This window comes from Zootoca vivipara, chromosome 10, assembly GCF_963506605.1.
Source record: "Zootoca vivipara chromosome 10, rZooViv1.1, whole genome shotgun sequence".
Lineage (NCBI taxonomy): Eukaryota > Metazoa > Chordata > Lepidosauria > Squamata > Lacertidae > Zootoca > Zootoca vivipara.
In genome coordinates this window covers 2,644,203-2,660,298 of record NC_083285.1, presented here as the reverse complement: position 1 = coordinate 2,660,298, position 16,096 = coordinate 2,644,203, and the positions used below count along the sequence as shown (strand labels likewise).

Below are 16,096 nucleotides of genomic sequence, written 5' to 3'. Positions count from 1 at the left end.
GACACCCCCTTCACATCCCCCCGCCAGTCCAGTGCCGGGGAAAAGGCGTCTTGGAAAACCGGGGTGGGTTTATAGCTGGGGATGGGGTGGTCTCTGAGCATGCACAAAGTGTCTCCCTCACCGCTGCCTTTGCTCTTTTTTCCTTGTCTCTTTTTAAAGGAAGTTGCTCCCCAGGGTGGGTCCATAATAAAAATGGTAATAAAAAATTAAGACATCCCCTGAAAATAAGACACCTTGTGTTTTTTTGAGGAAAAAAAGTTATAAGACGGTGTCTTAAAAAAGGGGAAACACGGTATTTGGAGATAGGAGAAGTTGCCATGGTGATGGGGTGTGTGTTTGAGGTGTCAGGTAAAGAGAGTCTTTAGAGCAAGGGGTGCTGGGAAGAAGGGAGAGAACAGGCTGAGATCCATCTTGGGCGGCTGACTGAAGGCTGGGTGAGAGAGGTGCCTTTGACTGCAGTGCTGCACTGATATGGGGAAGAACCCCTGCTTGAGATGACCATCCTGCAAGAGCTGGACTCTCCATAATCCATAAAGATGTAAATAGATGAATAAACCATATTTATTAAAGTATTGTGCCTCAATTCTCCAAAGGAATACAGATCCTAGGTGAGAACCCCCTGGAATCTTGCTACTGCTCAACAGAGTGTTGGGGGGCACTCGATTTTTGTAACAGTATTATTATGACATAGATTTTTTAAAGGATCCTTTGCTAGAATGCATATGAGACACCTACATTTTCAAAGGTGTGAAGAGGAAGGAGCCGTTTGCCTCAGAATCCCCTCTCTCCCTGGAACCCTGGTTCCCCCTCCAGGAATGCCATATCCACCACCCAAATGGTCCAACCCACACTCGGAAAACCAGTACATTATGCTACTGAGTGTAAATTGGATAGGGAGCTTAAGCCAATGACAAGTATGATGCAAACCTTCACATTTTTCATTCTTGGCAGCTGCCTACCAACCAGCAGCTGCCATGTGGCTGGGAGAATATCTCAATGACCCAACAACATGGGCAGGCACCAGTTATGTGAGTCATTTAACAGGAACTGCCTACAGATAAGCAGCTACCAGTTGGCTAGGAGAACAGATAAATTCCTATGCTAATCCTGGGTCTCCTACAGTCAGAGTCAGTTGGGCGAATCCTTGAGAAATCATTCAGACTATCACCCACTCTACTCCACCCCATCTCATTTTATATTTAAGTCACAACTAACATTTTTTTTCTACTTTTGTGTGTGCAGGAAAAGAATTTAGATTGGTTCCCTCGGATGAGAGCCATGTCCTTGGTCAGCAACGAAGGTGACAGTGAACAGAATGAAATCAGAAACCTGCATGAGAGATTGGAGTCCACCATGAGCCTGGTCAAGCAGCTCTCGAGTCAACTAGCTGAGCTTAAAGAACAGGTTGGTTGGTTCTTTCTTTATATTTTACATAGCAGAGTTTGAGTAGAGAGCTTCATGCATGTAAAAAGAATCAACCTCTCAGCTAGATCACAGATTATCTTCCAGTAAAAATCGCCTTTTGTCAGAGGTCTTAATCCAGCTTCACAGAAATTAAGTGCAATAGATAGTAAAGAGGAGATTTCCATAGAGCTAACATTCTGGTTGATTAATCTGGTTGAGTTGTCTTGAAGCATTGTTGAAGCTAAGGCGCTGTGGACCTGATTGGTGCCTAACTGGGATGTAAAGAGGTAAAGTATCAAATGATTGATTAATCAGTTACATAAAATATATTTGACTGTTAACAAAGACATCATTATAAATCCCACTTTTAGATAGATGTCAATGCAGAGTTTTTTTAAAAAAGATAAAGCTAACATTTATTGTTAGAAGAGGAAAACACTGGTACATTTTTCTGTGTATCACAGTTACACACCAGAATCAATGTTAGTCTCAATAAATATACAAGCATGCCCTTACCTCTCAGCCACACCAATTACAACTTACATTTATCTATTATAATTGGCTCCCACAAAGGTGGCTAACCCCCTGGCCTGGGGCAGGCGAGCAAATTTTTACGGACCCCCAGCATACCCACCCATCTGATTTTGGTAGCAGTGGCAAAAAGCAAACTACCGTAAATAAAAACTGTATTTGAAACTCTCCATCCAGTCCAGCACCATGATGGGAATGCAAATTGCCATTATGGGGTGCACAAAATATTTGGACCATTCCCAAATCAAGAGACCCAAGCAAGGCTGTTCAGGGCACTTTGGCAATTCGGATGTTTTAAAAAATGCAGCAGACAGCATGTTTGCAAAAATGTAAACAAATCTTCTCAGTTTGCCATATGAGGAAGATGCCAGGCTGAGATGTAACCAACAGATTTTGCTTCTAACCAGAGGGAATAACTTGTACAGTACAGGCTTTTCAATCATAGTGCTTTGAGGAAGGAATGCTAAAGTAATAAAATTCATTGCTAGTTCTGCTTGCTTGGAAAATTTTGGATACAGACAGTGACAATTTTATGTGCGATCACATGCATGCTTGTCACTGCCAACCCAGAAAATGGGGCAGAATGGGACAGAATGGCATTTAGGTCCTTCTGCCTCTGTCCCACCTATCCACATTTCAAGTCAGTTGTGCACTTAGTTTCTGTTACTTTTGGTACAAGTTGACCATAACGCCAGCATGAAGCCCCTCCGCCCCACACACATGTCCTTGTGCTCATCCTTCTGACCCTTTGCTGGCTACTGTCCTGGGAGAATTTCTACATTGAATGTAATCTTTGATATGAAATTTCCCACAAAACCACAGGGAGTGAAGCAAATCCCTTTGAGTTCTCCCTCCAAAAAAAGGGGCAAAGTGCAGGTTGCTGTTCTTGCAGAAAGCTTGCTATCTGAAATATGGCAGGATTCTTCTGCTTAAAAGCAGCTACTGTGCCTGCACATTTAATTAAACTCTGCCAGAAAGAAAAAAGTTAATAGCTGTGTTTTTATTTCCATATAAAGTTGAACTGGGGGGAGGGGGGAGGGAGCTGCTTCTGACCAATTCTTGCTCTTTTCAAGAGAGTTGAATCAGGCTCTGAACTCAATCCCAAATACCCCTTGTAATAAGCCCTCCTCTTTAGCTTGTAGCAGTACAGTCCTACAGTATGTATATTTAGTTGTAAGTTTTTTTTATTCTGTTCAATAGGACTTATTCCAAGCTAAGTGTGTGTAGGATTGTAGTTAAATCTGTTTAATCTTGCATTTCATATATATATATTTATGATAGCAACAGTTGAGACAGTTGAACAAGACATTTAGATTTGAGAAGGGAAAGTAAAATCCATCTTCCCTGGGTAATGAGAACACTGTACGGGTGCACATTTCGGATCTTTGTGCCAATAAATTGCTGGGAGGAAGGGGAAATTGCCCCGAATTAATGTGTTAATACTTGCCTTCCAGAATTTACATATATATTTTTAAAAATACTCACTTGCAAGGAACCCCCTTTTTTCTTTAGCTTTTCGGTTTCAAAATAATCTCCTTGATGGTTTTTCTCATCTTTTTTATCTTGCAAAATAAAATGAAATAAATGTCACAGTGTCATGTCTTGCATGTCTTTGCTAAAGAGGAGTCAGGAGCTCATCTTGTCTTTGTCTCCCTCCCCACCTTTAGATGACAGAACAAAGGAAAAACAAGCAGAGGCTGGGCTTTCTTGGATCAAATGCTGCGTCCCACGTGAACCATCACATGCCACCACACTGAGAGCGTTTCATCCGTATTCTCGATCCAGAGTGGTGAACAGCGCCTATTGTTACAACGTTACAAATAACAGTGTGCCAGTATCTTACATGGTTTAGCTCTGGGAACAATTTGTAACTGTTTTTTTCTTCACTATTGAAAGGGGCCACCAGCTCAAATATTACAGATAAGGTTGTGGTAAGGGAAGCTCTTCTGCATCTTTCCTCAGGCAAAACAATTTAAAACTGGCAGGGGTGGGGGGAGAGAGTACAACCTTCATTTACTCTCTTGTAATTCAGTTGGCTGCCGGCAGATGCAAAGGCATGGCAGAATTTGGTTCTGTTGTTTTGAATGCCACCGTAAGAATCCTTGTAAAACTAATGGAGCAACCAAGAAACACAGAATCCAACAGCCGCATTCAGAATCTGTAGAAGTTCTTTCTTGTCACCTTTGCTGGCCAGCATCATTTGTTATCTTTGTTTGGAATTTTTGCTCTCTCTCCCCCTGCCATTCTAATTACCGTAAATATGCCATTGGAGGAGGCAATAATGTTATGGCAAGTTAATTTGCATTGAAAGATGAACAAAATCACCCTCAAAAAAGCATTGTTTTTCTCTTTTAAAAAAGGGTTGCAGAGACAAGTATTAAGGCTAATAGAAATTTTGCTGTCAGCTGTGCAATTCCTTATTTATAAAATAGAGCACAATGGACCTGCAGCTGGGAGAACTTGAAATTTATGTACATAACCACTGAAAACATTAACTGGAAGTGATTTCTTTACTCTTGAATTTAGATGCTCCCTATTAATGTGGCTGCAAGTAGAGAATTCAACTAATGGTCGTCTTTAACTGTGTTTTAAAATTCATGATCCAAGGAGGAGAAAATGTGATATTTTAGAACTAGTGTTAGAGATTAATTTCAGGGGGTAAACAGCTTTGAGATGAACTGTCTAGAAAAAATGTAAAGATACTGCTACTGTCCATAAACCACAGGGGGGGAAAGCTATTTCTTTTGGCTTCAGCTCCTCCTTTCTCTTTTTCCTGTACAAAATGTTTCTCAGATAGGGTTCCCCTCCTGTATGAATGGACAGCCTCCCACCGTCCCTGACCATTGGTCATGTTGGCTAGGGCTGATGGGACTGATGGGAATTGGAGACGAACAGATTCCCCACTGACACAGGAATATTTCATCAATATGCATCTTCTGATCCACTAGATTGTGGCCATCATTGGTTCTGCTTGGAATTCATGTGACTTTGCTGTGGTGAAGGGAGATCAGCTCTAGTTTCCAATTCAGAATCAGGGTTGTACAATAAGCAGGGCCTTATGTTCTTTCCTTTGACAATCCAAAAGTGCAGAACTCACAAATAAGAGTGAAAGGCATGCAGTTTGCACTATTCCTAAGTAAAATTGCCTTTCTCTATGCACTTGTCTCCAGCTGAGTGTTCTAGTACAAATGCTTCTAAAGAATTGTGAAAAGGCATTGAGCAAAGCAAAACAGAGGGACGCAGGGCTTGCCAATCAGAAGGTCGGCAGTTCGAATCCCCGTGACAAGGTGAGCTCCTGTTGCTTGGTCCCAGCTCCTGCCAACCTAGCAGTTCGAAACCATGTCAAAGTACAAGTAGATAAATAGGCACTGCTCTGGCAGGAAGGTAAACGACATTTCCGTGCACTGCTCTGGTTCGCCAGAAGCAGCTTAGTCATGCTGGCCACATGACCCGGAAAAACTGTCTGCGGACAAACGCCAGCTCCCTTGGCCAGTAAAGCGAGATGAGCGCTGCAACCCCAGGGTCGCCTGCGAGTGGACCTAACAGTCAGGGGTCCCTTTACCTATACCTGTAAAGCAAAACAGGTAGCCTGATTGCGTATTATAAGAGCTAAGAAGGAAACAATTAGCAGTGCTGGGAAGTTTGAAAAAAAGAATTATCATGTTTGCTATTCCTTCTTGGAATAAAGCAATCCTAATTTGGAAGCCATAAATGCAATTCTAATGCAGTTAAATCAGTGAGATTACAAATAAATTGCATACAATGCAATTCTACATAATACTTACTTTGCAAGTTCCATTGGCTTGTAACATAATTTATAAGAATTGGTGCTCAGCCTTTTGTTAGTTTTCAATAAGCATATGTGTGGTCAATATTTAGTGGCTTGTAGCCCACACCTTTTACATGTTATAGTGAGTTGTGTAGACTATTAGGTCAGATCTTAACATGATGGTATGTTGGGTTTATTGATAGAATAAAGTGGAAAACTGTTTCTTGGATGCCTTATCAAATTGCAAGCCTTTCTATCACTTTAACAAGCTCAGACTTAGTCCTCCTCTTTAGTTTGAATCATGCAAAAAGATTGAATCAGCTCAGCAGGAGATCAATAATAGATTGCAACTGTCCATATTCAGATTGTGCCTGGATTGAGGCCTTGCTCTGTCCTTCCCAGCCACCTTCCCTTTGCATCTTGCTCTGAGGATATGGAGGTTTCACTGACAAAGTGCCTGCATAAACTGAAAGCCAAACTGCAGAATCTGTTCCAGCCCTAGTAGGAACTGATGGAAAAAGTTTTAATGTTAACCAATTGATTTATGCACCTCTGTAAAGAGGAAAAGAACTGCAGTCTGGTAAGGGTAGCGTATGATAAGGCTCTTATAGTAGGCATGCAGTAGCTGTCACTCAGAGGTTTTGCTTGTATAAGGACCCAGGCTCATTCCCTGGCAGCTTAAGCTTAAAGAATCTCGAACAGCAGGACTGGGAGAGATTCTTGTCTGAGACTTTGGAGAGCCATTGCCAGTCAGAGTAAATAGTCCTTAGCTGAAAGAATTAATAATCTATTCCATACTATAAAGCAGTATTTCTCAAATTTGAGCCTCCAGCAGTTGTTGGACTACAACTCCCATCACCCCTAATCAGTGATCAGGGATGTTGGGAGTTGTAGTCCAACAACAGCTGAAGATCCAGGTTTGAGAAACATTGCTACACAGTATAAGTACTTGCTTGTTCCAGCCCATATTGTTTGAGCTGGTTACATCTCCATTCTGCCTCACCTCCACCCAGTGGCGTAGGAAGGGGATGCGGGCCGCCCTGGGTGTGGTGACAAAACAGCAAAAAGATGTGTTTTTGGAAAAATAACTCCCGCACCCACTGCACCCTCCCCTGGAGTGATTTCCAGAAACCAGAAGCATTGCTGCCTGCAACTTTGCCCTCTCCTCCATGAATCAGCCTGATCCAAAAGCAGAGCTGGGTGAGGCGGGGGGGGGGCACTGGGCGCCACACAGCGAGGCCTGCAGCGTGCCTGAGACAGGTGTATCTCCTGAGGGGGAGGAGGTGGGCAGACTGCCTGCAAGCTCCGCCCTGCTGTTTTGAGCAGCACGGGGCTTGCGTCTGCCCACCGCCTCAGCCACCCTACAGCTGAGGGGGAGGCTGCAGAGAGGCTCCTGCCTTGGCTTGCCCCACCCCATGGGCGACTCGTTCAGCCCCTGGCTGCAAAGCGTGCACGCTGCCCTGGGTACCCGAGTGGCTAGCTACACCGTTGCCTACACCACAGAAATGCACACTGTGCAGCAGGGGTAGCTGGTGCCCATTGGCTCTGGAATGGTGGAAAGCAGGGAGCTCAAGAGTAGGCAGACAGCCAACTGTCCCCATCTGTGCTGAGTTCTACAAGGACTAAGGAGAAGGAACCTGACGGGTAGTTGGATTGTTAAGGGAAAAGACAGGCAGCTGAAGGCAAACTAAGGTTGGTAGGGTGGTGCCCTGTTTATTGTGGAGCTTCCACGTGGTCTCACAGATGTTGCCATTCACAGGTTGCAGGCTTCCCCAGGGTGTGCACTGGATTTTTACCATGTGCCAGCTTCTCCCATAATGTGTGCAAACGCTTTCTCAAGTGGAAGGCAGCTTCAAACAAAGGAGAATACCACCCAAGCGAGAAGCAAAGGAGAAGCAGACACGGAGCAATGGATTCAAGCTACAAGAAAGAAGATTCCATGTAAACATTAGGAAGAACTTCCTGACAGTAAGAAGAGCTGTTCGGCAGTGGAATTTGCTACCAAGGAGTATGGTGGAGTCTCCTTCTTTGGAGGTCCTTAAGCAGACGCTTGACAGCCATCTGTCAGAATTGCTTTGATGGTGTTTCCTGCTTGGCAGGGGGTTGGACTGGATGACCCTTGTGGTCTCTTCCAACTCTATGATTCTATGAAATCTGAAATGTAAGTGATGAGAGTGGAGGGCAGGGTCCTGAAGCAAATCCTCCTGCCCTGGATCTCTCCTAATTTCAATTTTATCCAGCATTGATAAAGTTGGACTGGAGTTCATCAACCAGAATTAAAATTTAGGAGCAGGATCCACCCACAGTTAAGGTTTTAGGTATGCTACACCAAATAATTCAGCCCAGATTTGGATTAAGCTTTTTAAAAAATATTTTTTAAAAATTAGTTTTCAATTACAGTCCAATAATAGCCTCATTATAACAATACCAATTTATGATACAATTATTAATACTAATCATTCAAATACCAAATTATATAATTTAGATAAAGTGGCCCCCACATGCTAGATTTGATGATTTGATGATTTTCTTTGTTTCTGCATTCCAAAATCGTATAAATTTCAATTACATTCTGGCCATAATAATCATCCCCCAGGGGATGCTTCAGGGGGCACAAGGTAGAAGAATGTTTGAGTGGACATGGACCAAACACATGGTGGCCAAAGACGCCCCCTATTTTTTCCTATAAGGTTTTGAAAATTTAATCAGTGGCATGAAGTTCCATTCTGATGGTGGCTTGAGGCATTCCTTTTGTGATTTGGGACACAGTGCTTCATGGGAACAGTGGTATGTCCTGACATCGCATCATTCTCGGCAGAATCTGAAGAAGGGGAGAGACGTCTTCCTCAGAGCCAATAGGATGAGTTGAAGCATGTGTTTAAACACTTCTGTTTATCTCATTGGGAATGATTACAAGTACTTATGGTTGGGTCGTGTTTTGGTGTTGTTTGTGTAGCCCTGTAATTGAAACCTCTAAAATGCTAAAATGAAAGTTCAACAAGATTCAAAATTTAAAAAGCTGAACTGAAATTATGTCATAGAATCATAGAATCTTAGAGTTGGAAGTGACCCCAAGGATCATCTAATCGAATTCCCTCAATGCAGGAATCTCGGCTAAAGCATCCTTGACAGATGGCCACACAACCTCTGTTTAAAAACCTCCAAGGAAGGAGAGTCCACCACCTCTCGTGGGAGTCTGTTCCACTGCTGAACAGCTCTTGCTATCGGAAAGTTTTTCCAAATGTTTAGTCGGAGTCTCCCTTCTTGTAACTTGAAGCCATTGGCTTGAGTCCTACCCTCCAGAGCAGAAGAAAACAAGCATGCTCCCTCCCTTCAGATATTTGAAGATGGCTATCATATCCCCTCAGTCCCCTCTTTTCCAGGCTAAACATACCCAGCTCTCCTCATAAGACTGTTTTCAGACCCTTGATCATCTTGGTTGCCCTCCTCTCCACACGTTCCAGCTTGTCAACATCCATCTTAAATTGTGGTGCCCAGAATTGGACACAGTATTCCAGGTGTGGTCTGACTAAGGCAGAATAGAGTGGTACTATGACACCCCTTGATCTGAACACTATACTTCTGGTGATGCAGCCTAGAATAGCATTAGCTTATTTTTGCTGCTGCATCATACTGTGGACTCATCTTAAGTTTGTTGTCCACCAAGACCCCTAGATCCTTTTCACATGTACTGCTAGTAAGCCAGGTCTCCCCCATCCTATAATTGTGCATCTGGATCTTCCTGCCAAAGTGTGGAACATTACATTTGTCCTATTGAAATTCATTTTGTTAGCTTGCGTCCTGTTCTCCAATCTGTTGAATTCAGATTCTGTCTTCTGAATTTTGAATTCTGATTCTGTCTTCTGTGGCATCAGTTACGCCTCCCAGTTTGCAAATTTGGTTAGCATCATCTCAATCCCTTCCTCCAAGTCATTTATAAAGACATTGAACAACGGGCCCAGGACAGAACCCTGTGGCACCCTGCATGATGAGTCCTCTTTGGGTTCAGTCAGTCAACCAGCTACAAATCCACCTAACAGTTACCTCATTCAACCCTTCATTTTACCAGCTTACTCACGAGAATATCATTGGGGACTTTGTCAAGCCTTACTGGTTTTATGCCCATTCTGGAGTTGTGCAAACTTTTGTAGATGTGCAGAATTTTTGTTTAATGCTCTGCCTTCATGCTTATTAACACTAGGATCTTTAGCAACTTGCAGAGGGGTATCTCCCTGTCTTCCTCCAGTGCCTTCCTGTCCCATGCATTAGTGCAAGAAAGTACAGAGGCAGGAAGCTCAGTTTTAAAAAATCTGGAACAAATTGGTACACTGTAAACACATAATTATGGTGTCCACTGGTGCTTTGGCTACATATTTTAGGTTCTTGGAGAGAAAGCACTTTGTAGTTTTGAGGTCACTTTATATTGTTTTCAAAGCTAAGCACAGGTCAGTCCTATTCAGCCTTTTCATTTGCACTCATCGTTATGATTATTTTGCTGGATGATGGGGGGGGGCATACTGGAATATAATAAAATTCCTATAGAGTGTTAATTTTGCTCAGGAAAGGGTAGATAGATATATAACTCCAAAAATAGCTAGTGCTTTTGTTATTGAAGCTTGCTTTAAGAGTCTCGCTTTAAAAGTAAAAAACTTAAGACTATACTAACTTGCTCTCCTGATTTGTGTGCACTAGATTCCCAGTTGAGAGTGCAATCTGCACTTGTCATGGTCACTACCAGCAATCCTCCATAGTCTTCCCGTGTCCTACAAAGAATTCATGTGCACATGGGGCACAGAATAGGGTTACCATATTTCAAAAAGTAAAAACCAGGATTCCCCAGTGGTTGAGCTTTATTTATACAAACCCCAAAGTTATTGAGCTTTTTTAAAAAACAAAAATGCCCCCCAAGCACTATTTTTGGGTTTACTTGCCGAAGATCCAGGACAAACCACCACCTTCCAGAAATTTCCCCTTCCAGAACTTCCACCTTTGAGGTCCTGGCATATGGCAACCCTAGCACAGAATGTGCAGACTGAAACTAGTTCTCCTGCTGCCACTTCCCAAATGGTTGAAGACCTGTTTGATTGGGCACCCAGAAAGAAGCCTGGAAAATATGCTGGAGTGAAGCATATATTTTTGAGGGGTGCCATGTATGGAGGTCAAAGCCGTGGAATATTGGTTGTAATATTCTATTAATGTTTCCCATGATGCTATTTGCAATATTTAGAGCTTCCAAGCCAGTCTGTCAATACAGATATTTCTATAGTCTCAGGCTGTAAATGTGCAACACTTTTTACAATGTCAATTTTTTACAAGTTTGTGGGGCCTGGATGTTCAGGGTGAGTGAAACTTTCATACAAATAAACAATACTTCCTAAAGTTAGGAGCATCAATCTGTAATTTTGTACAAGGTGTGGGTGCGAAAGGTTTAAGGTCCTGATCCAGCAACTCCAAGGCATAATTGGACTTCAATACAAACCCTGGAGCTCTGCATTCATTCCCATGTCAGGAAAAGCTCTGCATAGCTCATAGCTCATGATGAAAGTATCAGATCCTTGAGACTTCTTAATTAAGTTGCTGGGAGGGGAATCACTGTTATGCCCACATTAGAATCATAGTTGGAAGGATCATCTAGTCCAACCCCCTGCAATGCAGGAATGGGCATGAATGGGCATGGCTATTAAATGCAACTCAGATTGCTATAATGCCTCAAATATTTATGGGCATGGAGGGCAAATAAAGACTTATTTAAAACCTGAGAGAAAAAGTAACTGTTTCTACTTAAGTAAATATGCCCATTGCTGCTGAATGTAACTTTTAATAAACTTTTTCTCCTTTTATACATATTTGTGTCTTTGCAGCTGTGTGCAATTTTTTGGTAAACAGCTTCTTAAAAGAATTAGAAAAGCAAATCTAGATCTAGTTCCTTCAAATCTACTTCAACTTAGTGTTCACTCTTATGTAGCCTAGTTAAAACTGGAAAAGGAGAGGAAGTGCTAGACACAGTCTTAACTTAATTATTCACAACTTGCGTGGCGATACCCAGACCCTCCATGAGTAAATAAAGACACAGGACCCGGTGAATAAGGTTAATAGGCATAAAAGGCCACAACTTTATTGTTTACGGATGTAGAGAGGTATTGGCTTAGGCATTGGATCTAACCGACTATACCCAATTCCAGCCCATTGTACTGTCAGTCTGTGAAGGGTTAACCACCGTTAGGTGAGCCCTGCGATGCAGATCAACTAGGAACTTACCCTGGGGCCACTGACAAGGAGCGTGCCTTAGGCCCTCACCTACCACGACTTCAGACATAGCCACGCCCCCGGACTCCTTAAGGGAGTACCCCTCAGCATTTTGGGGGAGGTGATGGCAGCAACCTCCCCTCCACCTGTGACCTTTCAGAGATAATCCAATGCCTAACCGCCAATCAAACCTAAAGGGCTCACCGCCAATACCCTCACGTTGTTGTTTGTTGTTGTTTAGTCGTTTAGTCGTGTCCGACTCTTCGTGACCCCATGGACCAGAGCACGCCAGGCACTCCTGTCTTGCACTGCCTCCCGCAGTTTGGTCAAACTCATTTTCGTAGCTTCGAGAACACTGTCCAACCATCTTGTCCTCTGTCGTCCCCTTCTCCTAGTGCCCTCAATCTTTCCCAACATCAGGGTCTTTTCCAAGGATTTTTTTTTCTTGGAAAAAATACCCTCACAACCGTAACCAATACCTAATAGCATTGAGAATGTCAGCAAGCCAAACATCATTTCCAGCATTTGAAAGATGCATGCCAGCATCACAGTAAAGGGACTGGCTGACACCTTTTTAGCCACAGCCATATCCAAAAACTTCCTTGATTTATTGATAGCCGCGGGGGAGTGACAGTCACGCCAAATGCGTCTTTCCAGCAGTGAAGACCAAAGGATGGTTAAATTTGGGGAGGTGGCCACCAGTTCATCAAAGTCCCTAGAAATCTTCAACTTCAAATCCACGCCTTTGCAGTAGGCCAAATCATTTTCACCAAGCTGAACCACCAAAACATCAGGGGAATTTTGCGAGGCGGCCCTGGCCTTCACAGCTGGCAGGAGTTCGTCCCAGCATATCCCTCTCCTTGTAATCCAGGAGACTTTGATCCGTAGTGGAAGCCCCAAATTGGGACCCAATCTCTGATTAAAGGTGCGAGTCCGAGCCCAGTGCATGATACTGTGACCAACCATCCAGATATTTACAGCAGTATCTCCTGAAAACAGAGCAAAGAGGAACGTAAGTGATATGCCAAACACGATTGCTAGTCACATTGTGCAGCGGAGGTAACCCTTGTAAACTTTGGACTTCCAACGACCCAAATCCTTTATCCTCTCCGTAGAAAGGCCCATGTGTACTGCTGTTGTAGCTGCGCCAATTCGAAAGGAATGTGCAGCGAATTCAGAGGGAGGGAGTCTGCAGGCAGCGATGGCCCTGCGCATCACACACGTAAACTGATGATGGGCCAGGCGACTGGAGTGGGCAGGACGAAGGTGGCCTTAAATGAAGGAATTGCCTGGTGTCCTTCACCAGGCAAGGACTGCTGTGCCCTGTGGCCGGCAGGTTAGAAAGGTTAGATCACGAATAACAGGCTTTCCTTTCCAGCTGGGAGGCCACTGCTGGGCGCACCACCTTCCCTTAAAGTAAACCCCGGATCCCAAGGAACCAGCTGCATCTGACTGAACCTGAAAATCAACTTTCAACCTTAAATTGTCCTGCCACAACGACACACCGTTAAAATTATCAAGAAACCTTAGCCACACCTCAAGGTCTGACTTAACCTCTTTGCTGAGGCACACCCTGTGGTGCGGAGCACGGAGTCCAGCAGATAATCTTGCTAATCTAGCACAAATGGGACGTCCCGGGGATACTACGCAGCAAGCAAAATTAAGATGACCAAGGACAGACTATATTTGTCTAAGGGTAACCTTTTTGAGGGGAAGCATTTCAGAAATTATTTGTTTAAGGGATGCCAATTTCTCTTGAGGCAAATGTGATGTTTGGGCAATGGTGTCCAATTTGATGCCTAAATAAGTGATGGTTGAGACTGCTCCGTGGCCAAGGAAGCAAAAGCCTCTAGGAGATAAGCACAATCCGAATTATGTACACTACCACAGAAAATCATCTAGGTAATGAGCCACGCCCTCCAAACCAAAAAGCTGAACAAGCTACTGAACAACCCATTGGCATAGCTTTGTCGATGAAGTACGCCCCCTCAAACCTGAATCCCAACCATCTAAAATCTTGTGGGTGAACTGGTAAAAGACGAAACGCAGATTCAATACCAGATTTTGCAAATAAGGTGGAAGTCTTAACATCTTTCACTAGTGCACCTCCTTTCCATTCTAATGTGCCGTTAAAGGACTTGCAAAGGAGTCCTACAAGATCCCCCCCCCTTCTCCCCAGTAACCTTCCATAGGGGTATCACTATCTGAATCCAAAGAGGAGGTACCTGAATCATCCTCCATGTCTGACGGCTTACTCTTTTTGCTCTTCTTGTGAGAGCTCTTCTTAGACTTCTTTCCCTGTTTCTCGACCTGCGCCTGATTCTGCTGAGGAGGTAATGACTGCTCCCGCACCCCGGTAACTTCCCGTTGCCTCTGGAGTTCATCATCCAATGAAGTATCAGAAGTAGCCTGACTAGGCCTGACCTGGGTGCTGGCCAGGGGACCCTGCAAGCAACTGGGAATGCCTGGAGAAAGCTGGAGAGAAGTATTACCCCACCCAGAAGATGAAGATTGGGACCATGTCCTTATGCGCCCGGATTGACTGTTGACAAAGGAAGCTGAGGTCCCCAGACGCTCCCCAGTGCTTGTGGCCGTATCAGGAATACAATCTGGAGACCCCTCTGAAGGAAGCTCCTGTTAGGTGAGACCTGTTGGAAAAACCTTTGAAAGCCCGAGAAAAGGTTAGCAACAGCCTGAGGTGAAATAGTAACCGTTGTTACACTTGGAGCACCTGATGCTGCTGACCCAGACCCGACACGTTTTGCAGGAGGTGCCACTGCAGGTTCTTTTTGTTTACGCTTTGGAGCCATTATGCTATGTAAACAGTAGGTCCAGTTGTCCAGTTAAAATCAGCAGGGCTGCTGTGAGCAAACTGCATGGGAGAGCGGCTGGGGGCAGGAACAAAGAGGCTGAGCCCCAGCTGTGCGCTCACTTTAAGGTAGCAAGCCACGCCCCCGGGACATCCGGATTGGACGCGCCGGGGAGCACCGGGCCCGGGCCCCAGCCTATGGCTGGTGGGATGGCAACCATCCCCCCAGCACGTGAAGCGCTCGTGGGTGCCCGCAACCTCCCCTCCTATGCCATGCCGGAAGGGACTTTTTCTCCAACCTTCATTTAACTGTTCTTAGTGTGGGCGGTGTAATTGCCATGAAAAACCACTTCTACTCTTTGTTTCACCCAGCTGTTCTAACATATCTCTGTGCTTGACTCTTCATATGATTTCATCCTATTGCATGAAAAGTGGTCTTGATGGAGACTGACATGACCTGATCAAATGTGTTTTCCAGTTAACAGCAATGCCAGGCAAACAAACCCCTTCTCCTAGATGGGTTGGAGAGGAAGAAGAAACCTGCCAGGAGGGAAGGGACACCGTCTCTACGGGGCCCAGGGGGCCCAGGTAGCCATAATTTTTCAATGAAGGGTTGGGCCCCCTCAATATTCCACAACCAGGTGGGCTCTGTCAGGCCCTCCTACGCCTGTGGCTGGCTCAAAGCCCGTTGCAGCAATGGGAGGATCCGAAACAGCCCATTGCAGGCGCAGCAGGCCCCACCAAGTCGCTGGGATTAACCCTTTGATGGGATTAACTCATTAGGGCCTGCTGCGGCTATGACGGGCTCCATCATAGAATCTTGGAGTTGGAAGGGACCCAAGGGTCATCTAGTCCAGCCCCCTGCAATGAATGTCAGCTAAAGCATCCATTACAGATGGGCATCCAACCTCTGCTTAAAAACCTCCAAAGAAGGTCTACAATCTCTTGAGGTAGACTGTTCCACTGTTGAACAGTTCTTACTGCCAAAAAGCTTTTCTGTATGTTTCGTTGGAATCTCCTTTCTTGTAACTTGAAGCCACTGGTTTCCATCCTCCCCTCCAGAGCAGGAGAAAACAAGCTTGTTCCCTCTTCCATGTGACAACCCTTGACATATTTGAAGATGGCTATCATATCTCATCTCAGTCTCCTCTTCTCCAGGCTAAACATACCCAGCTCCTTTAACCATTCCTCATACGTTTTCGTTTTCAGACCCTTGATCATCTTGGTTGCCCTCCTCTGCATACACAGAGTTATGTTAAGCTTGTGGTCCCCCAAGACCCCTATATCCTTTTCACATGTGCAGCTAGTAAGCCAGGTGTCCCCCATCCAAGTTGCCA

At 44.4% G+C, this 16,096-nt stretch overlaps 1 protein-coding gene across 6 annotated transcripts in view; it reads left to right on the top strand.

Annotated features, from left to right (window-relative positions):
* ITPR2 (inositol 1,4,5-trisphosphate receptor type 2) overlaps positions 1 to 15,015 on the top strand; it is a 277,002-nt gene extending 261,987 nt beyond the window's left edge. For all 6 annotated transcript variants that reach the window (XM_035127537.2, XM_035127538.2, XM_035127539.2 and 3 more), the window contains 2 exons: positions 1,243 to 1,404; positions 3,603 to 15,015. In XM_035127537.2, coding sequence (XP_034983428.1) covers positions 1,243 to 1,404; positions 3,603 to 3,692 — 252 coding nt within the window. In that variant the 3' untranslated portion in view covers positions 3,693 to 15,015. The remainder of the gene's footprint in view (positions 1 to 1,242; positions 1,405 to 3,602) is intronic.
* Positions 15,016 to 16,096: the final 1,081 nt, after the last annotated feature.